This window comes from Octodon degus, unplaced genomic scaffold (assembly GCF_000260255.1).
Source record: "Octodon degus isolate 3935 unplaced genomic scaffold, OctDeg1.0 scaffold00023, whole genome shotgun sequence".
NCBI lineage: Eukaryota > Metazoa > Chordata > Mammalia > Rodentia > Octodontidae > Octodon > Octodon degus.
Window position 1 is genome coordinate 16,470,520 of NW_004524599.1, and position 22,076 is coordinate 16,492,595.

The 22,076-nt window shown below is 48.3% G+C and overlaps 1 protein-coding gene across 1 annotated transcript; it reads right to left on the bottom strand.

Moving 5' to 3' along the window:
• Nucleotides 1-381: 381 nt before the first annotated feature.
• Wrnip1 (Werner helicase interacting protein 1) lies at nt 382-20,950 on the bottom strand. The gene is made up of 7 exons (XM_023712051.1): nt 19,864-20,950; nt 17,658-17,849; nt 16,406-16,647; nt 6,747-6,976; nt 2,348-2,503; nt 1,601-1,680; nt 382-1,103 (listed from the first exon to the last, which is right to left on the bottom strand). Exons 1-7 carry the CDS (start codon nt 20,674-20,676, stop codon nt 828-830), a joined length of 1,989 nt encoding a protein of 662 aa, XP_023567819.1. The 5' UTR covers nt 20,677-20,950; the 3' UTR covers nt 382-827.
• Nucleotides 20,951-22,076: the final 1,126 nt, after the last annotated feature.

The following is a 22,076-nucleotide window of genomic DNA, read 5'->3' on the forward strand; positions in this document are numbered from 1 at the left end:
GGCTGGGGAAACAAGGCACTCGGTACAGGAATCAACCAAGCAGCAGAAGGCATAGCCAGGAAGCAGCAGTTCTTGCCCAGAAGGCCAAAGACTCAGGACCACACTGGAGCCCATCTGAAGGAGGCACGGCTTGGGGACTAGGGTGGGCACGCCCGCAGGGAGCCATGGAGAGCACAGTGAGGCAGGAAGCAGGTCCAGTGAACACAAAGCTGAGGGCCAGTGACGTGTGAAGGACCCAGCAGAAACAGAGAACGGCCCAGGGGCAAAGATCCCTGTCTTCCCTCTGAGGAGGCTTGCCCCCTCAGATTCTGGCCACCAAGTGCATTGGGAACAGATGCTGGTGTCCTCCCCATGCAGCAAAAATATTAAAGAATTGATGAGTACTTTGAAATAGTTTTATTGGCTCATAAGACCTTTGCATATAAAAAAAATACCCAAAACACTATGCAGTATTAAATCACAATTACATTTTTTTACCAATTGAAACTACCCAGAATATACATTTTTAAAGAAAAAAAATTCTACTTAACTGAATTCTGAAATGACATTATGACTTAAATACTATGACAAAATAGATAATTCCTTATAACATTAATCATTGCACAAAGCTGCCAGATATTTCATAAGCATAACCATTGCACAAGGTGCAAATGAACACAATTTCAATGTGACACATTTAGCTGAAGGAACTGCCTCCACCCACAGGACATTTTTTAAAGACTTCTGGCACCAAGTGCTAGCGTCTGAACCTATGGTGGCGGCGCGGGACTCCCGCGCTCACCCCTCGGCCCCCTCGGAGGTAGCATCCTTCTGTGGGCACGAGCCAGTCAGCACCGCCTCTGCTTGAAGAAGTCGACACCCCTCAGCTCCTCGGGCAGGTACTCCTGCTCCACCGGCTCGCTGTACATGGGGTTGTACTTGTAGCCTTTGCCGTAGCCCAGGTCCTTCATGAGCCGGGTGGGGGCATTCCTCAGGTGCAGGGGCACCGCGGGCAGCGGGCCCTGGTGGTTCCGTAGGCAGGCCTTGACGTTGTTGTAGGCGCTATACACCTCGATGGACTTTGGGGCTCTGGCGAAGTAGACCACACACTGGGCTAGGAGTACCTGGGCCATAGGAGGACACATGTGAGTGTGGGAGGGCACAGAGGCTTCTGCCTGGCACTCTACGGACTAATTTAAGATTCCCACTATGACTCAGCTGTCTCTCTTGCCTAGGCCTGGTCACCAGGTACTGTAAAGAATGGAAATTTCTATACATGAGAGGTACAGACGAGTGGTTTTCAGTTTTTCAAACCAAAGGTCATGTTACTAAACAAAAATGCCCATAAGCCCCTCAATAAATAAAACAGATGAGTGGGAAGCTGCTGTGTTGGGGGGCCAAAGCAGCAGCTTGCACTCCTGTTCCCTCAGCCTCTGCCCCCAGGCCTCCTGCGGACAGCTGGAAAATGGGACCTTTTCTCTGCACCACGGTCTCTTCTCTGGAGGAGTCTCAAGTGCTACACTATGGTTGTTCAAAAGCTGGCCGCCCATTCAGTGGGCCATGTGACAGGACATATACTCACACCCACAATGGCACAGGACACAAGACACAACCTGCTTACCTCACACTCTGGCATGCCTATAAAGTGGCAGCCTTGGTAGGCAGCAACTGCTTGTGTCAATGCAGATGGGTCTGCCAGGCCTGTCACACAGAGACAGAGAGAAGTTTAGGTCACACCACTACTGCTCCGACCTGTCCACTTACTGCTGCAACCAGAGACCATCACTGCTTGTAGATCTGCTACTGAAACAGTCCCATTTAGCAAAACAGACTAACAGCTCTGATCACACCAACTTATTTAAGAAATGGTTATGGAGCGGCTGCTGCGGGGGCTGAGAACTGCTTCCTGGAGGATAAAAACTTTACGCCTAGCAGGAAAAATGAAGGAGAGACACTATATAAACACACAGGAATGAAGGCACGATACATTAAAAACAAAACATTTACAAAGAGCAAAGGAGAGCAAAGTGCACTGGAGCTTCATCTTTGATAGTGCCCACTCTTCTGCCTCGGCCCCAGGAACCAGCTGAGGCCTCCACGCGTGGCTACAAAGCAAACGGAAAATGTCTCTTTTATTTCAAGACTGAATAGCCACTTGTGATCTAGAACATCCCTGAAAATAGAAAATGGAGACTGCATGAAGACAGTGCAACACACATATATGGCAAGCACAGACAACCAAGTGCCGCGGAAAGCCTCCTCTCCAAGTCCCACACGGCCCAAGGTTCTCTGCAGGCCACAGGGCCACATCCCTCCACCCCACCACCTCCTCCAAGGGGACCGGGCACTAGGAGCCTCCACTACTCACCGATGTCCTCACTGGCAAACCTCACTAGCCTCCGGGCCACGTACAGCGGGTCCTCTCCTCCCTCCAGCATGCGCGCCAGCCAGTAGAGCGAGGCGTTCTGGTCCGAGCCACGCATGGCCTTGTGCAGGGCGGAGATGCAGTTGTAGTGCTCCTCCCCTGCGCACACAGAGCCACTCCCTCAGCGCGCCAGCAAGGCCTCACCCCCACCCCCACGCCCACCCCCACAGGGCCGGGGAGAGGATGCTGGGGCCTGACAGCCGCCTGCGCACCACGCTCACTGGGCGGTGCAACCTCTGGAACAGGCCGCAGTGCCCAAGGGACAATGGAAAAATACAGTGGCGGATGTTTACAACTAAAAAAAAAATTATTCCACTAAAAGACACATTGCCACGAAGCCCCTTTCCAAAGCTCTCCCCCTCACTTTGATCACACTGATCCCAGCATTCTTGCTACTTTCGCAGCAGCTCTGGGCTTCCTCTTTCCTGGACATCTTTACTGAGTGATAAGAAACAGAAAATGTGGCTGCCCAGTGCTGGCCCCTGAAAGGCAGACTTGGAAAAGCACAATGGCATGTCCCCACCCGCCCTGCTCACCAGATCTAGTAGTGGCAACTTCTGGCCCCTCCAGTCACAGTGATGGCAAAGGCAAATGTTGTGAATGGCTCCAGGGCACTGAGGCAGCCCGACAGTGCAAATAAGACCCCTAGGAAGAGGACTTCCAGGGCTGCTTCGGAAAGTGACAAGAATGATGGGGTGTGTTTGAAGACAGCAAAAAGATTCCAAGCAGGATTAATGGCAATGTTGCACTTCAAGAGAATTTTAACAATTCAATGTTCACTGTATTTTTTGATCATGCTGCAGGGTTCTCCTGGAGGCTGTGGTGCCCGAAGCACCCCATCTCTGTCCAGAAGAAGAGGCTGCTGCTGAGGAGGGCTGCACCCTGGAAAGCAGACTGTCCTCTGCCAAGGGGCACAAGCCTGGCAGAATGGGGCTGAGGAGGAGCATCTCATACTCCTTGGCCTCCTTGGTCTGTGGAGGAAATCAAGCGTGGACCCAGGTGGAACACCGGGATGGACAGTCAAGGCCAAGGGGAGCTGTGACAGCCTGTTCCTCGGTGCATTTCCAGCTGCCTTCCTGATATCCGAAGCTCATGGTCATTTAAACTCCACTCGGGGCCAAGAAGATGGCTCAGTGGAACAAGCACTTCCCTGGCAAGTGCAACGGCCTGAGTTCAATGCCCATTTTCACAAAAAAAAAAAATAAATAAATAAACACAACCCAGCCTCAGTGTAGAATGCTACATGGCAGGACCCCAGGGTACTGGGACGCAGACTAACAGCTCAGCCTAAAGCACATACCACCTGGTTTTACCCCATTTTTACCTAAGGATTCACAGAGAAGCAGATCAGTAAGATGCAAAAACACATTTAAGGGCAGGAATTAAAATAATTTTCAGGAAACAACAGTGGCACCGGCACACTTCTCACGACTTTCTGACTATCCCCTCTTTCTTATGTCAAGGGCAAGACACCTCCTGAGGAAGCAGGGGGCTGCTCTGGTGAGTCCTCCCAGAGACGCAGTTCTGGGCTCATCACAAGCCAGGTCAACCATAAGACTGTGCTCTGCTGGGTAGAAACAAGAGAAAATGACAAGGTGCTGGCCTAGTGAGGGCTGACGGCAGGGCCTGTGGAGGGTCTGATTTCCAAGAAGACCCAGGCCAGGCTGTTGGGATCAAACTGAGCAGTCCAGTACCGGGCTCGCTCAGTGCGGCCGGCAGCTGCATGCTGCATGGCAAGCATGCCGCCTGATGGTCCGCAGGATTCTACCCCTTCCCCCACACCCTGCCTAGGCACCCTGTGCTCTGCTCCTCCTCTGCATGGCAGGGCCTGGGTGGGCAGGGCAGGCCAAACGTGTGAGGACGGAGGGATGAAGAAACCACCTGCAGTCTACTTTCTATCCAAGTTTTACACCCTCAACACAGGCTCTGCATGTCCCAGCTTTCCTGGGCCAATGTGAGAGGCAATCCCACTGGTACTTGGGCCACAGCAGACTCCGAGGCAACAAAGGCTATACTCACATGTGGCCAGAGGCAAGTTCTTCACCCTCCCTGTCCATCGGAGGTCTCACCTATAAAAGGGGAAGCTACTGCCACCTACCTCTCTCTCAGGGCTGTGTTAATTAAGAGTGCCTGGCCCAGAACAAGCACTACAGAAACACCACACCATGTTGCACCCTTTCATTATTTCATGCTAGCTGCCGTTTCTGCTCTTCTTATACACTGCTTTATAACCAGCAGTTTCACATTTCTACAGAGCCCTGATGTCCACGCATGACATAGGATTGGTTAGCACCTAGAAATTTCTTCACTCTGATGCACAAACATCTGAATGGTACTAGATCCTACTGGTGGGTTACCTATGCACAAGGGGACATGGAAAATTACAATAAAACTTGAAATGGGCACCTTTGTCTCACTAGAGGTATATAAAGACCCAAGAGTCTAAGCTAACAGGTTACTAGGACAATGCTTCTATGTCTACTTAAGGGTCAGCCTAACAAGAACATTTCTCGAGGATGTGAAAGGTATTTATGCTTTCTGTGGATCTCCTGGGGACAGACAGGCTATTGTCAGGGGACTAGGTGCACATTAGTGTTAGAAGGTTACAGAGTGGGGATCTCAAGGTCTCTGCTGTCCCTCAGCTCCCCCCTAGTGGGCAATGGATTAGGGACACAGTGACTCCAACCAGGCACCACTCTCTAGAACCAGCCATTTCCAAGGTGCAACTTTGAGGACACGTCCAGGGTGAGCTTGGTGATTGTGGTGGGGCTGGTGTGGAGGCACAAGGACAGCAGGAAAGGCCTTTCTGAGGATGATTTTACCACGTGCACTGTGAACTGAGGCAAGAACTGTTATCTGTAAAACTGAGATGAAATTGCTAAACTACCTACTAAGGTAATTTTGAGAATTTTTAAGTCTGTAAAAAACTCAATGATTGTTAGTTAATGCCATGCTGCATGGATTTCAGATGGTAACCTGACAGAGATAAAAGAACAGTCCAGTCACAAGCAGCCTCCTTCAGGACACTGGTGAGGAAGCAGAAAGATGACCACTGCGGCAAGCCAGACACAGGAAGGCCAGCATGTGAGGGCTGTCGCCTCTCAAGCTCTGCTGTGTTCTGAGCTTGTTTGTTGTACTTCAAGAGCAAAACAGGACTCGACATCTAGATATCTCCCTTTCCAGACTTTTTAAGTCTTTCTGGGACAGTCAAGAGCACATGACGAACAGGACAGTATCAGAGTGCAGCCAGGACCAGTGTCCTCAGCCCCATGAATGCCCCGCCAACACCCAGCTGAGGGGAAGACAGCAAGGCCCCTGAGCTCTGGCCACTTCTCTGCGGTTGTGGTGAGTGCGCACCGAGGAAGAGGCAGTGCTAGGGACCCTAGTCTTTCTTATACACTCCACCTGCTTCTCCGCCTCTAAGGAGGGCTCTTTGCACTAAGGACTTCAGAGATATAGCAGAGCCGACACAAGACCCAAGGAGTTCAACTGCCAGCCTCCTTTCTAGCAGAACCTCCAAAGTTATGGAAAATTCCCCATTCCCTGCACTTCAATGCATCTGGAGCCATGTTAGTGCTTCAGCAGCAGCGTCGGCCTAATCGTCAATAATCTATCTCGTCTGTCACCTCTTCTGAAAAACACATGAATGCCCTGTGCTCAGGACGCCTGGCACGGCCAGCTCGTGATCTAACCAGTGTTGGCCGTCTCTTACCTGTGAATATCCTACACAGCCTTGTAAATACTGTGTAACTAAATTTCAAAAAAGCGTCAAGATTCATGTAAATTAATTTTTAAACTCTACAAACCAAGAATCTTAACTCTCAAACAAGTTACTGAGGCATGTATTGCAAAAGTCCTCTTATTATTACTTGGCTAATGATTAAGAGTTACCCACTGTTAACTGAATACAAGAGTTTTCAAAAGCGCTTGTATTCTACAGGACACTAGCAGGTAGTAATGGGAAAATCTAATGACATTTATAGAAAAAGCTAGGGCTAATGCAATCAGGCGCGTTAGACCGTGGTTTGATTCCCAACTCCAGAGAAGTGACAGCAGACCTGCCATTACGGCAGCATGAAGTAGCAAAAAGAAAAACAAAACAAAACCAAAACCAAAAACCCCCAAAACAAACAAACAAACAAACAAAAAAACCCCAAAACTGCCGCTTATAGACAATGCTGAAGCCTGTGACTTCAAACCCCAACTCCTCCTGCTTCTTATCAGAGCAGGTTCTGCCTGATGCCTTTCTCCAGGGTGCAGCCTGACCCAGTTGAGCAGCAGGCACCTAGAAAAGCGCAGGAGACACATTTATTGCCCCAGCATCAACATCCCAGGTACTCACCAGCCCGGTCATACAAAATGTGGGATCGCTGGAGGCCTTCCTTCACGTCGTTCTCGGTGATCAGAACTCTGCCTGGAGAGTACGTTTGCCCACTCTTCTTACAGAACACCTTCCTGGCACTTAACCTAGCCAGCACTGCCAGCTGCAGTCCGTTCAAGCCAGTGCGTGCATCCCCATCACTGAGGTACGCCAGAGTATCTACTGCCTTGTCCTCTATTAACACGGAGGGCCTGCAACAAAACAGCACGGGTGACGTGGCAGTCAGGCTAAGGCCACTCTGCAGCATGGCTCGGCAAGCTTAGAATTCTCAGTGATGTCACCAGAGAATGACCATAGTGCTAATTATGCACAGTGGAGAGTAAGCAGCATTACACCAGTTTGGGAGTGTGTGGAGCAGACACCGGATGTTCTGAAAAGTCACTGTTGACAAGTGTGCTCTCTGGTCTATGCTAAGAACAGCAAAAACTTCATTTACAATCACCGCACTTCGCTGCAGTAGATGGAACACAGGCTGCAAAAGCTGCCATATGCAGGTGACACGGAACAGTCACAGCACCTTCCTCATAAGGAAGAGGTGACCCTGTACCGGGATATTAGCTCTGAAAGTCTCCACACCAGACAGGGCAATCTCTTCCTTTTACAAACCACACAAGGTCCTGTTTATGGGGCACAACGGAAACTAGCACCAGGACATTGCTAGCTCTTGGCCTGGGCTTCACCTCTGGAGTGTATTAATCACATGAATCTACACACAGGGGTAGTAGGGTCACTAGCCTGGAACAGATCGGAAGATGCCAGGGCTTGGTGGGGGCCATCATCTAACCTCTCTCTGAAAGTCAAGATTAAAATTTAAGATCCAATTTCTAAATCTGTACCTTCATAAAGGAAGTTGAACTGATGACTATTCAAGTCTGATCAGAAGCGACATTTTCCCTTCCCAGTCAGATAAGCGAGCTGATGCATTACTCAGGAGGGTCTGTGTCACTACCACTCTCGTCAGATGGAGATAACTACAGTAACAGCAAGTCCGTGAGGCCTGTTCACAGCTACTTGGCAAAACACACCAGCACCAACCAGGGTGACTGAGGGACAGCTCTGAGGGATCAGTGTGTCTGGGTGGTTGACCCAGAATGCCTAACTGTACACCGACCTAGGGTAACCTTCGGGATAACTGGAATAATGCCAGGCTATACTATACTCAAAGACTTGCTTCTTCTGTCTTTTTCTTTTTTGTATTTAGTACAGGGTCTTCAGGGTCTCACTACACAGATGGGACTCGTAGTGATCCTGTTTTCAGCCTCCCAAGCGCTGGGATCACAGGCATGTGCCACCACGCCCAGTCTCAGTCACCCTCTCAGTGTGCTCTGAGGGTGGGGCCAGCACAGCACACCAGGTATCAAACCCCGGTCCCTGCATATGCCTAAGCAGGTGCTTTAGTCCACTGAGCTATCTGCTGGCCCACTGTTTCTTCTGTCTTGAAGGCTGCTTCACCTCACTCCCTCATTTACCATGATGGCTGGGCTTTCAAGTTATTCACTGAGAGCCACCCTAGCTTCACACCACTCTCCACAGGCTCTTACCACTGCTAGGCCCCAGAGCCCTGGTTATGGTCTGGCACCTCATCGTCTTGCCTTCTGATGGTTGTGTCCTCTCAACAGAGACCTTACCAGACCACTCAAAATACACACCGAGGCCACGTCACTGGTGCTGTGGAAAGTCAACAGGACATCGCTCAACCAGAAACTACATTTTCCCAAAGATGAGTTAAAGGAAAATGATAGAACATGTACTACAGACAATGTGAAAGGAGAGACCAACATCTGAGAGGACATGTAAGCCCACAACACAACTGACAGGGCAGGGCACATTATCCACATGTGGGTGGGGAGGGACAGAGAAACAAAGTGGCCTCAGCACTTCTCCACCTCAGAAATAACAAAAAGCAATGCCTTCCAGTCCCTAGAAAATATTCCTAGCAACCCTGGAATATTACTGAGGAGAGCAAGGGTAAAAGTGGGAGACTCCTTAGTTCCAACCAGTGGACTGTGTGTGCCTGCCAGAACTGCTAGCTATGCTGTTCAGCACACCACCAGCTCTCCATCCCCCCGAGGAGAGCTCCTGAAGAGTAGAAAGCAGGTTGTGTTCTTTCTCCACAATGCCAGGGCCTGGTGGAGAACAGGCACCTGATATTTGCACAGTAGACAGAGAGCTCCACTTTCTCACACCTCAGAGTGAAGCATTACTTTTTAAAAAATAGTAAGTATAGAAAACCAAGTCCTGATCTCCCTACCTAGAGATAATAGCTAGCACATCATCTGTTGGATTTCCTTTATGATTCAACCAGCCACGTGGTCATTAACTTTGGGTCCAATTTTTTAAACAAATTCAAGATCACACTGTGTATAGTTTCACAACTTTAAAAATAATGGTTTGAAAAAAACCTACTCAGACCTTGATTATTACTTCTACAATAAATGTATATTAAAATTTAATAACTCACAAAAGAAGAAATGTCATCTACTAGAACAAACTAAAATTAGTATTTTAGTAGATATCCCTGGTCTAATTTAGAATGACTATTTTGATATATATTCTTTTCCCATGAATTCCTTAGATTTATAAATATTTCCTACAAATAAAGCTTTGAAAATGCTTTGTAGTTAGGAAATAGGGCCCTTCGGACTTCTGAACTGAACCAGCCTAAGGCATTCTGTTGTGCTGGTGTGGGGCCCCAAGGAATGAGTGCTGCTGCCACACAAAGCCATCAACCTCTCACTCAGTACGAGCCTTATCCTTCTGGGTATGATCCAAATTCCAAACTTCACACTTGGCCACAATGACAGAGTATTTTTAAACCGAAATGAAGCTGTCAGAACCTCTGTCCAAGTAATAAAACAGGGCTGGGCTGGCCCAATAACCTGCAAAGCAGGTGCAGGGGCCGCCTGGGGCGCACTGAGATGGCGATTGAGGCTGGTAGTGGTGGAGCATGCCTGTAATCCCAGCTCTTGGGAGGCTGCAAACAGGCGGATCACTATGAGTCCGATCTAGTAGTGAAACCCTGAACACCCTGTAGACCCTTCCCTAAAATATAAAAAATAAATAAATAAATAAATAAATAAATAAATAAAACAGGGCAGCTGGTGACACCACAGTCACAGAAGGTCATCATAAAATAGAAACTCAAGATTCAGGACACCTTGCAGGAGACTCTACAGGTCCTCCTTCCCACCCAACATGTCCTGCACCTGCTCAGCTGAGTTTTGAAGACTAATTAGATGCACTAGGATAGTGTGAGATCTCAGCTTGAGAACAAGGAATTCTTGCCGAAATAAAGGAAGGAGTATTTGTATTGATACTTATAAAACCCTTCAGTAAATAGTAACTACTATATAAAAATCCTTAAAAAAGTAGTGTTCTACAGAATTTAACATTTTAAAACTTAAACATAAACATGTAAAATGTTGCATTATTTTCCAAAGGTAAAACAGAATTAAATGAGATGAAATTTACTTTGACAACAGATAGCCAAAAATCTCGTAGTACCCTACAGAGAAACAGAGATAGTAAATTATGTTGCTAAAATGCAATAAACAACTATTCCATAATAAGGAGACAAACTGGTGCACACAAATGAACTGGAGAAGACCAGATTCCTGGCTGATGTGACCCTACAGAGCCTAGCCCCCCCTCGGGAGGAGGCACTGCCCTAAAGAGGAGTACAGGAAGCACCCTTCTTACCCTCTCTTGGCAACTCAAATCTTTGCAGTTTCTTCCTGGTGAACCACGAGGGAACTTGGAGGATGCTAGTTAGCTGGCTAGATAGAAAGGTAGAGGAGGAGCGAAGGAAGTGGAACTCATGTATCCACAACTTTATTTTGGAACAAAAGAATCCATAGCATATGGCTTGGTTAAACTCTTCAGCACCAGAGAACCTTCTTCCTCATGTGCAGATGTGGTTGTACTACCACCAACTCACTGACCGCCAGGTCTCCAGGGATAGATAAACCATAGGCACATGCATGCGGGGCAGCGACACGCAGATCTGGCCAAGACGCCCACCTGCTGCACTGCAGAAGGGATCTTCTGCTCCTGCTCCTTCACAGATCAAGACGCCTTACACAAAGAAGCTTACGGAGAAAGGTGTGAAAGGTTCTCACCTCCTTTCACCTTGGTGCCCAGAGCCTTCTAGCAACTGAGCTCACCCAGCAGTGAACAAAACACCTGTATAACCAGCGCTATGTTCAAGCTGGGCGATTGTGGGCACCTTACTTCATCTTATTGTGCCTCAGTTTCCTCATCTAATAAAAAGAAACCAAAGCTGGACTGAGGATTGGATAAAGCATGTAAAATGCTTGGGCAGTACTTGAAAACACTCAGAAAACTGGTGATGAGAACTATCTGAATTAGTTCCATAGAACAGTCTAGAATTGCAGATCTTTGAGAGCCCCAAGCCCTGCTGTTTCCATGGTAACCAGGGTGAAAGAAAAAACTTATTTTCTTCACAAAGAAAGGACATGCATTTCATAGATAACATCTTCCTTTGATAATCTCACAGAACTGTATCTTTCCAAATTACACTACCCTGTATACCTGGGAAGGATCTGTAGTGGGTGGAATGGGACCCCCCAAAGATGTGAGTGCTAATCCTGGGAACTTGTGGTTGTGGCCTTTCTAGCCATAGGGTCTTGGGAAATGCAACTAGGATCACAATCAAACCATCCTGGATTTAGGATATACCCTAAATCCAATTACTGGGGGCCTGCCCCTTAGCCCAGTTCTTTCCTTTATACTAATATAGCTATCTTAATGTACTTATGTTGTCATTTTTTTTTTTAATGTATTTAGTACAGGTTCTACAGGGTCTCACTACATAGATCAAAGCAGTCAACAAAGCAGTCAGGCTCAGGTTGCTGTGGTTCGATCCCCACAACTCAAGTCAGCCAATCATGCCCTGAAGGCATTCGGAGCAAAAAAAAAATAAATAAAAATAAAAAATAAAAACCCTAAATCCAATTACAAATGTTCTTTTAAAGAGCAGAAGGAGGAGAGTCAGAAGGCATATGAAGATGGAGCGATGCAGCAGCAAGCTAGCAAATGCCAGCAGCCCCAGGATGCAGGGTGAAGCACTTCCTTTGCAGCCTGTGCAGGTCTGTGGCTGTGACCCCTTGATTTTGGTTCTGACTGCAGTACTACGAAAACAAAGTTATTCTAAGTTACCAGGGTTGCCATAATTTGTTACAGCTGTCACAGGGAACCAACACAACACCCATGACACCTATTTCTGCTTTCTGATGTTGTTATGGCATCATTTTAACATACCTTTTTTTCCTCATACTTTTTGTGGTACCAGGAATTGAACTCAAGACCCTGCACTTGCCAGGCAGGTGCTTATTCTACTGAGCTATCACCCCAGCCCTTTTTCTTTATACTTAAGATTAGTTCATGTATATTAACTTTTTCCTTTATATTAATATAGCAACCTTAATGTACTTACGTTGTCATTTTTTTTTTTTTTAATGTATTTAGTACAGGTTCTACAGGGTCTCACTACATAGATCAGAATCGTAGTGATTCTCCTGTTTTTAGCCAGCCAAGCACTGGGATTACAGGTATGTGCCACCATGCCCAGTCTCAATCACAAGTCTCAGCACGTGCCAGGGGCAGGACTGGCACGGCATGCAGGGAATCAAACCCCAGCTGCTGCACTCTGCCTAGGCAGGCGCTGTAGTCCACTGAGCTATCTGGCCGGCCCTTATGCTGTTACTCTGACATGGAGTCTCACTATATAGTTCCAGCCAGGCCTTGAACTTGCAGCCCCTTGCTCAGCCTCCCGGGTGCTAGGATTACAGGCACTGCTGTGTTACACTTACATACCTTTTTACCATACACTTAAAAAAAAAAAAAAATGTGTAAGAAAAGATGACTAAAACCCACATCAGTACCTTTGGTCCCCGTGTTCTACTACCTTTGGATGTAGAAGTACAAAGTGTTATTTTGAGGCAGGCAAACAATTTAAACCATTAAAAGAAAAATATCTTTAGGTATTTTGTTTTGCGACCATCTTGTCTGGCCTTGTTCTCCAGGTGATCAGGGAAAAGCCCCAAATCACAGTAAAGCCACAGCATCCTTCCAAAGGGCAGGTGCCACTCAGTGCTTCCCCCAGCCCTTGGAGGCCCCCAAGCCCAACAGCTAGAAGGCAACTACACTGCTTACACCATGCCCCTCTCCAAAGCTGTTTGGTCCACAACCAGCGGCTTCTTTAGGGATACTTCTGCATAAGCCTGTGCCTTGCGATCTGGGGATCCACAGCCCTCAGGGCTGAACAACACTGTATTTTCCTATTTTCAGCAGCATAAGCTCACTGTACCACAGACTGTGGGGTTTTTCCTCACATCCCAAATTAACCCAAAGCAGATAAGATACTTTACTATCTGTATTACATGACCAAAATGCTTTCGCTAGCCATCTAAACCAAAGGACTATGCACAGGCAGCTTCCTGCGTGTTCTTCAGCACTCAACCTGGCACCCTCAAGCAGGTGGTAAACGTGTGCTCTGTGACACCTCTGCTCTCTCCCCCACCCACTCTAAGTTCAGCATGACACAGCACCACACCACAAGGCGCTCTGCTGCTCTGGCTTGTACGATACCATGCCACCTCTACAGCCACTGGGCTGCGCGTTTCAACACTCAGCCAACACCTACCATACACAGGACTTTTCATTTCTACTGAAGAAACATACAGGCACATTTTTAAGGAAGAGTCAGGCTGGAGTGTGCTCAGCAAGTACAAGGCCCTGTCCAATCCCTAGCACCAAACCAACACTTCCATGCAGCTTTAATGGGAATTATATATGCACACATGGACACTGTGAGAACTCCCAGTTCCTTAAACCTAACAAGAATGACCTAAGTGGCTGTGTGAACAGTTTGAGATCAGGACCCTGTTTGCCTCCTCTCATGTACAGCCTTCCACAACCTCAGAAATCTCTGAGCAAGTTCTAGCTGCCATAACTGACAGGAAGATAGAAACACACAGAGCTTCCCGATGTTACACAGATAGTAACTGCTGGGGAGTTACTATCTAAACCACAGCACACAGCGAGGCCGCTCAACAGGGACCGGACCAGAAAATACAATCTCACCCATCATAGCTGAATCCAGTCCTAAGCAGCCATGCAAGCAGGCTGGCAGGTACTTCTTTCAGGAACGTACAACGTAAGCAGCTTTTCTGTGGCCTGTGCCATCTCTCAACGGATCTTGTCAACCACTAACAAGCAGACCAGTTCAAGTATTTAAGCTTAATACTCTTCCCTTTTGCTCTGTTTGCTGATGAAAAGAGCGATGGTATTAGAGAAAAAGGCTCTTGATACCTGGGTAATTATCCCTTATAGTGAACTACACTTAAAAAAAATAAATTAAGCTGCCTTTCTTGTACTGAAAGACGGATTTCTTCATTCCCTATTTACTGAGCACCTAGCACATGCTAGACATGATACTGGGGATATAAACAAGAAGAGTAAGCTCCTGCTTTCAGAGCTTTCCCAGGAAGGGAGGGACATCAGAAAGCAAAGGAGAATGAAAGTTTCAGACCAACTCTAAATGAAGGACTGTGGGAAAGTGTAGAGAGATACGGGAGCTGTGGCTGATCCATTCCTCTGCATCTGTCTCTCAGTTTCAGAACTAAAGGAGATGAAGCCTACATTCTTGCACTAATCCTCAGACTTTCACGCACTTGCTAATCACCTGGAAATCCTTTAAAGCACAGAAATGCCTTCATGAGGATGAGCGCCACACTCCGCTCCCTCATTTCATAGCAACGAGCAGGGAGGGGGGAATCCTAAAGGCATCTGAGTAATTCAATCACATGAAAGGACAACATGAGAAAAAATATAAATGAAAGGCAGGATATAAAGTTATCAACAGATTGTTCAGAACTGGTACACACAAGCAGCACAGAGCCTGCCAGGCAAGCACAAGGTCTTGAGTTCGATTCCCAGTAGCAGAAAGAAAAAAAGAACTAGTACACCGAAAACAAAAATTTTTCCTTCTTCTCAATTTGTTTTTAACTACATATTGATTGATATAAGTCTATGATGGAAACCTTATTACAGAAAAGGTATAGTCAGTTTTCAGTATTTACGGGTTTCAAATCCTCAAATTCAACCTCAGATTAAAAACAATGTATCTGTGCAGCAGACTTTACTTGTCATTACCCCTTAAACAACAGAGAATGACCACTGCTGCCATCCTATTTACACTGCGTTAGGTACTACACTCTAGTAGTGTAGACTGCTGACATAGCTTAGCAGTACAGTGCTTGCCTAATCTCAGCAAATCTTTGGTTCCACCCACAACTCTGCAAAGCAACTGAAAAGTCATCTAAAATGACTTAAAACACACAATGATGTATACAGGTTATAGGTAAACACCACACGCCTTTCCTATCAGGAATTGGAGGGTTCAGGTATCATTGAGGGGGTTCTGGGCCAATTCCCCGCAGACACTGAGGAAGGACTGAACTAGGTACAGTGCCCGGCAGCAGCCCTGAGACCCTGGTGGGGTCTCCCGAGCACAGGCATGCTTGACTGATACCAGCAGGTTCCAGATTTCATTTCTAGCCATAGTTTTAATGGCTGTCCCATCACAACTGTGCTCTAAGATGAATTCCCTTCTGCCCAGGGGTCCACTGCCAAATGTTTCAAGGCTTTTGTGAGCCATGGTAGCATTTTTCCCACATGTGGGGTGGGAGCAAATGGGAAACGCCAGATGAGGAAAGACTGCTGCAACCTAAGCCCCGAGCCTGCAACTATGCCTTCTACTTTAATCCCCACAGAAAAGTGGCTCCAGAACTCGGCTGGGGCAGGCAGGCAGGCAGCAGCAGCTGTGTAGTTCAACACAGGGAGGAGGGCAGCAGCCTTGTCTCCAACCAGATTATGTTGCACTGTGTGTTTTGGCCAGCACACGAACAAATGACTTGGGAAGCAAGTGCTGTAATATAAAAAAGGAAAACCCCTGACCTGAAAAATTAAGCTGCTTATCCATGAAACATACCCCTGTGCATCAGTGAACATACATGGTGCTCACGCTGTGGAAACTGGTTGGCAAAAGGAAAGCGACAATCTGACATGCCGATTCAATAAAAAGTCCTTTACTTTCAGCAGTTTGGCTTCTTGGGTGTGGATGTTTTTTAAAATAATAAACTACAGAGAAAAAATATCCAAATCTATGTAAATCTCCAAAGACTTGTTAAATCTAGTAAGTACACACCTATTGGTCTATCCAATGGGAGACACATAAACCTTTGAAATAATCAGGTTGCCCACCATCTTATATGCTTTTAACATGGTGAGCTAGGATAGGCATCTTGGGTACAAAAGCAAATACCCAAGAATTAGGACGACAGAGCAATTTTAACATTAATTGAAGAATTATGGTTACTCATATTAAAAACAAGAAAACCCATTTTAACACAAAAGAAACGTTTGCGGAGGTAACTGAGAGGTTCCCTCTGCTTGAGTGTTTTCTCTCTTTACTGGCAAATCACTACTTTCTGCCAGGGCTCCGCCCTTCTTCCGGCAGAGGCCCAGCCCCTTCCGGCCCCCAGACCAGGAGGTTCTCTAGGCGATGTGCGCCCTGTACTCTGGAGCCTGCAACTTACTCAGAGCTGCTATTGCTGCTGTGGCTCAGAGGGTCGGTGGGCCGGCTGGAGTCCAGGACATGGATTCCCAGGGAGTTGATCGCACGCATTAGAATTGTCACCATCGCCTCAACCGGAAGCTTCTCTAAAACAATCACCCGACAGCGGCTCAGAAGAGCTGCGTTGACCTGGAAGGAAGGGTTTTCTGTGGTTGCCCCAATCAGGGTTAGCGTGCCACATTCCACGTGAGGAAGGAAAGTGTCCTAATCATGGGAGGAAAAGAGAAGAAAGAGGTTCCTGTGAATACCCACCTGCAGCCCCCCATGTAAGTTGCTATCCGTTCTTTCATTTGCCCCATCTTTGCCTGCATAGAGTATATATGCTAAGCATGAGTACATTATTTCGAAGAGCTCTTGGTTTTTAAGTCTGATGCATAGCTGCTAAAGCGCTACTGTCTCAGTCTGATCTCTTGCGGGTAAGTAACAGCTGTCAGGAAAATTCTAAGCTTTAATACAATGGCTCCTTTACTTAGAAAAGTATCTTGAACTAGCGCACAGCTAAGCATATCATATGAGCTTTTTTATTTATAGAAGTGGAAAAATATGAACACATCAGTACATCCATTGCAAATAATCCTGTTGCTACCGGTCCTACAAACCTGGATGGCTCTCCACGGTGGAGGAAGGTGAGTCGAGATCCCAGGTGAGATCTGCAAAGCAGAAGCTCACCGGGTTGGGTCATTTCCAAAAGCCATTAAAGTAAGCAATAATAACTAGATCATTGTATCATCTACTTTGATAGGCCCAAAGGCACAGGAAATAGAACCTGATTTCAACATAGAGAAGAAACTTAAAAAGCTAAAATAATGACCTTAAAATCAAATTTAACTTCTCATGATCATTAAATATTTCAGATGAAAATTTCCTAAAACTTAGAAGCTTAATCCAAAGCTGCTCTTTTATATGGAAATAACAGGGCAATACCAAGCATTCATTTACTAGAGAGCATTTTCTTATCTGTCTGTCTGTCTGTCTGTCTGTCTCTCTCTCTCACACACACACACACACAGACACACACAAACACAGGCACACAAGAAAGTGTGGAGGAAAGAGGCTAGGAGGAGACACACTAAAAGAGCCTCCACTTCTTTGTTGTCAGAGCTAATAATCACAACAGTCCCGAGGGCTTGTACTGCTTTGTACTTTTACAACAGATCTCAGAAACTACATTTTGATATACAATGACCAAAAGATAAAAAAGGAAGTAAACATACCTGCTGTGATTTATTAAACCGATGAATCTCATCAATAAAAAGGATGGTTTTCCTTTTGAAAAAGCTCTTTTCATTTTGAGCTTGTTTTATGACATCTCGCACATCATTTGTCTTGGCATTTGTTGCAGACAATGTCACAAACCTTATGCTGTGCTTCTTGCTGTTGTTGGCTATGATGTGAGCCAAGGTAGTCTAGAAGAGAACACACGCGCACTCTGAAAAGTTGATCAGAAAGCTTCCCCCGAGCACTCACTCTACACAGCAGCAGCGCTCTTTTCCAAGCTCCCTGAACTCTGAAGGATGTTTTGGGGTACGGCTTCGACCTAAAATGCCAGGATGTATTTTTTTGAATGTTAAAAGAGACACGGCATATACATACATATGAGGGGAAAAAGGCAGCTCTTAGGCTAACTCTACACTTTTCTCCTTTGTCTGTAACTTCTTTTAATTCCTTTCTTGGGGATTCTTAGTATTTCTGGAATCCTAATGAAGAATGACTGTCTTGATTTAGCCGTCTAAGTAACAGCTGTGCCCTCCCAAACAGAAGGAGAAAACAAAATTCTCCCTCCTCCAGCAAGAAAGCACTGCAGTTGGAGGACCAAGGTGTAGAGCTGACCCTGGAGCCACAGGCAGATTAGGGAGCTCAGTTGAATAGCTAAAAACAGGAGTGAATGACGATGACCTAGCACTGCAGACAACTGCCCATCTCGTCCAAAGGTCCACTCTGGATGCAACTTCACTTCAATGCTGTTAGCACTTGCAGGAAAACAAAGAGAGGCCAAGGAGAGGACTGTTCCTCAATACCTGGCATTTAATGAGTGCCTGGCAGACATGCATATGCTATTACTATGCTTACTATCATCATCGTAATAGTAAAAACAGAAACAAAGAAAAAGGGAAGACTTCATTGAGAGGCAGATCTGCTCCTGAATGCAGAGGCAGCACTTCATTTTAAAAGCTATGTAGCAGCACTAGACTTTGTCACTGCTTTATCACATCACGGCGTGCTTGCCCTTGGCAATCAGGCTCCCATGTCACAAGGCCTGTGGCTGGCTGATCACCCGCCACCTCTGAGCAGCCTGGCCCAGTATTACATCTTCTAGGACTCATTCACTCATCCCCCTACAACCTTGTCTCGCAGTCTGGGGCCATCAGTGGTTGATTATCATTCTCAAGACTTGACGCTAGGAACTCTACTGTACTCCCCCTAACTGGGGTGGCAGCTAAACACATGGGCACAGAGGTCGGTTCTGTCATGGTCATGAACCATTCTCCAAGGGGTGAGGGTGAAGCCAGGATGAGTGTTCTGGGTTCAGTCCCCAACAAACATGTGAGCAACCTTCAGGACACATCTTACTTAGGTCTGGCAAAAGAGAAAAGTATTGCAAACAAGGAAGCAGAACAAGCAAGATGCTTTCCAGGAACTAAAGGGAGCTGTGCTTAAAGTGAAAGACAAAGCTGGAAAAAATTCATTATGAACGCCCCTGTGTATGCGTCTGAGCGTCAAGGCTGGAAGAGCTCTTTATAACTGCCCCCAATTCCCTCATTCACTGGGGCTCCTTCTCCCTCTTCCTGTAAACGGGAACAACGCCCTACTGCTAACTACCTCTGAGGCTTCTCTTTCTCCAGGCTTACCTCTTCCTCCTTTTTGCTTAAGTGTTTTTCCAATGACAGGTTCTCTAGACCACAATATACTAGGTCACTCTGGACACTTGTGCTAGGCCCTGATGAAGGTAGGAGCATTACAGCTGCTACTAAAATATACAGCACTATCAGAAAAGGTCTTATTCTCAAAATTTGTGTTAAACCAATTAACGGAAGAGGAAAAAAGCTCAACAGAAATAAGAATTTACTTTTTTCATACACGAATAATACACGTACAAATGAAATATACGAGGCTCCTTAACAATTTATATAGCAGCTGCTTCCCTCAGAATTAGGTCACTAAAAATCGGAGCCCAACATGGAGCAAGGCACAAAGGTCGCGCAAATACAAGAATCCGCACACATCTTCGGGTGAAGCCTACGAATTCAGAGACATCGTCTTTGGAGAAAGACCTGCAGGCGTGTCTTAGGCATGCGGCGGGTGCGAGGTGTGACCTTCCCACGCCCAGCACGGCCTCCACTCGCGGACCTGGCACTGAGCCAAGGCAAGCGCGCGCGCGGGGAGGGCCGCCTTGGTGACTGGCGGTCAGGGCGCACTCACCTTGCCGCAGCCCGGCGGCCCCCACAGGATAAGCGAGGGGATCTCGTTGGTCTCCAGCAGCGAGCGCAGCAGCGTCTCCTGCCCCACGGCTCGGCTCTGCCCGACATAGTCCTGCAGGGTGTCGGGACGCATCTTGTCGGCCAGCGGCTTGCCCTCCAGCATCTGTCGGATCTCCTCGGCCGCCAGCGCCCGGGGGTGCGCGCGGCTCCCGCCGCTGGTCGCAAAGGCGGCGTCGGCGGCGTCCGTGTCCCAGTGCCCTGGGTCGTCCTCGCCGTCCGCGTCCGCGTCGCCGTCGCCATCGCCGCCCGCCTCCTCCAGCTCCTCCTGCGCCTCCGTCTCGTCCCAGCTGCGCGGAGACGCGCTGCCCGCCGCGGCGGCAGCCGCCGGCCGCTTCCCAGAGCACTTCCTGGCGGGGCTGCCCGCGCGCGCCACGGGAAAGTCGGGGATGAGGCGCGCGCCGCTGGGCGTGGGCGGCGCGTCGTAGCTCTCGCGGCTCTCGGTCTCTCCGCCGTCGTCGCCCTCCTCGCCCTCGCCCTCGCTGCTCTCGGCCGCCGTCGGGGTGGCCGGCTGCTTCAGCGCCGAGCTCTCCGACAGCCGCCTCCGCTTGGCGCCGGGCGGCGAGGACCCCTTGGCCCGCTCCCCGGCGCGGTGCGGCCCGGCCGCAGGCTCCGCGTGCCCCGCGGGGTGCAGCAGCAGGCAGCGGTCCAGGTGCGAGTTGATGTGCGCGGCGGGCATCATCTGCTGGCACACGGGGCACTGCACCTGGTGCAGCTGCGACAGGAAGGGGTCGTCTTCCGGCCCGCTCACCTCCATGGCGGCCGCCACCCTCCCCGGCGCCCGGCGCGGCCGCACCTGCCCCTGCGAAAGCCGAGGCCTCAGATGCCCAGCGCTAGGCCCCGAGCCGTGAGACCCTCGCTCCAGGAGGCGGCAGGACGCGCGCGGACCGGGGGAGGGCGCCGCTCATGCCTCACGTCCGGAGCTCCCGCATCGGCACGCCCTCGGACGACCGCTGGCGACGCCTCGCGGGACTCGTCGGGAAATGTAGTCCATAACCATTTGCCTACAAGTGGGCAACGCCTCGCGCGGCCCTTCGGGAAATGTAGTCCATAACCATTTGCCTACAAGTGGGCAACGCCTCGCGCGGCCCTTCGGGAAATGTAGTCTGGTTCTGGCGCCAGCGAGGTCTTTGGGCGGCACGCTGGGAAATGTAGTCCATGACCGGTTGTCCCAATCACAGTCCGTCATTTCTCGCGGGGTACGGCGGGAAATGTAGTCTCTAGAGGTTCGGTCGCCCGCCTGTCATTTACTTCCGGTTTCTTGAGCCGCTTTTGTGAGGTGACCTTTAGGTTGTGCCGGAAACTACGTCCTTTCGGCCTGTGGAGTCAGGAGACGCTGGGGAGGAGTCTTAAGAGCATTTTGGGGCGGGGCGGGCAACTTTCCAGGCTTTCCACTCCCGGGGAGCTGAACAGGCGCGTGGATAGGAGTAAGCCAGTAGGTCACCCAGGATTGTTAGTAATGAAAAAGAAATGGGGGGGCTGGTGAGATGGCTCAGTGGTCTAAAGCACCTACTTAGAACAAGCTAAGCCAAGTAAAGCATAGGGACCACAGTTCAATCCTCCAGCACCACATGCCAGCCAGTCCCGCCCCCTGGTGGGCTGAGCTGGCCACACACACACAAAATAAATAAATAAATGTTTAAAAAAGAAAATATTAAAAAAAAAAAAAAAAAAAAAAAAAAAAAAGAATCAGTTGGCTATGGAGATAACTCAGTGGTCTAAGCTCCTGCCTGGCAAGCACAAGGACTCAGGTTCCATTCCCAGTGCTGCATGCTGTGCTGGCCCTGAAACCCCAAGTTTGTTGTGCCGGCCACCAAAACTGGGCTGTGGTGCAAGCCTGCAGTCCCAACGCTGGGGAGGCTGAGACAGGAGGATCACTAGGAGTCTGAGCTGCATTAATGAGACCCTGTACCAATAAATAAAGATTTTTTTTGGGCCAGGGAGATGGCTCAGTAGAATAAGTGCTTGCCTGGCAAGTGCAAGGTCCTGAGATCAATCCCCAGTACCACACACACACACAAAAAAAAAGATTTATACAAAAAAATAAAAAACAAACAAAAAGAGCTGTGGGCTGGCCTATATTCCCTAGCAGACTAGGAGAGAATTCTAGCAGAGTTCTCCCAACACTGAGCTATGACTTGCCAGGTTTAGCCCTGG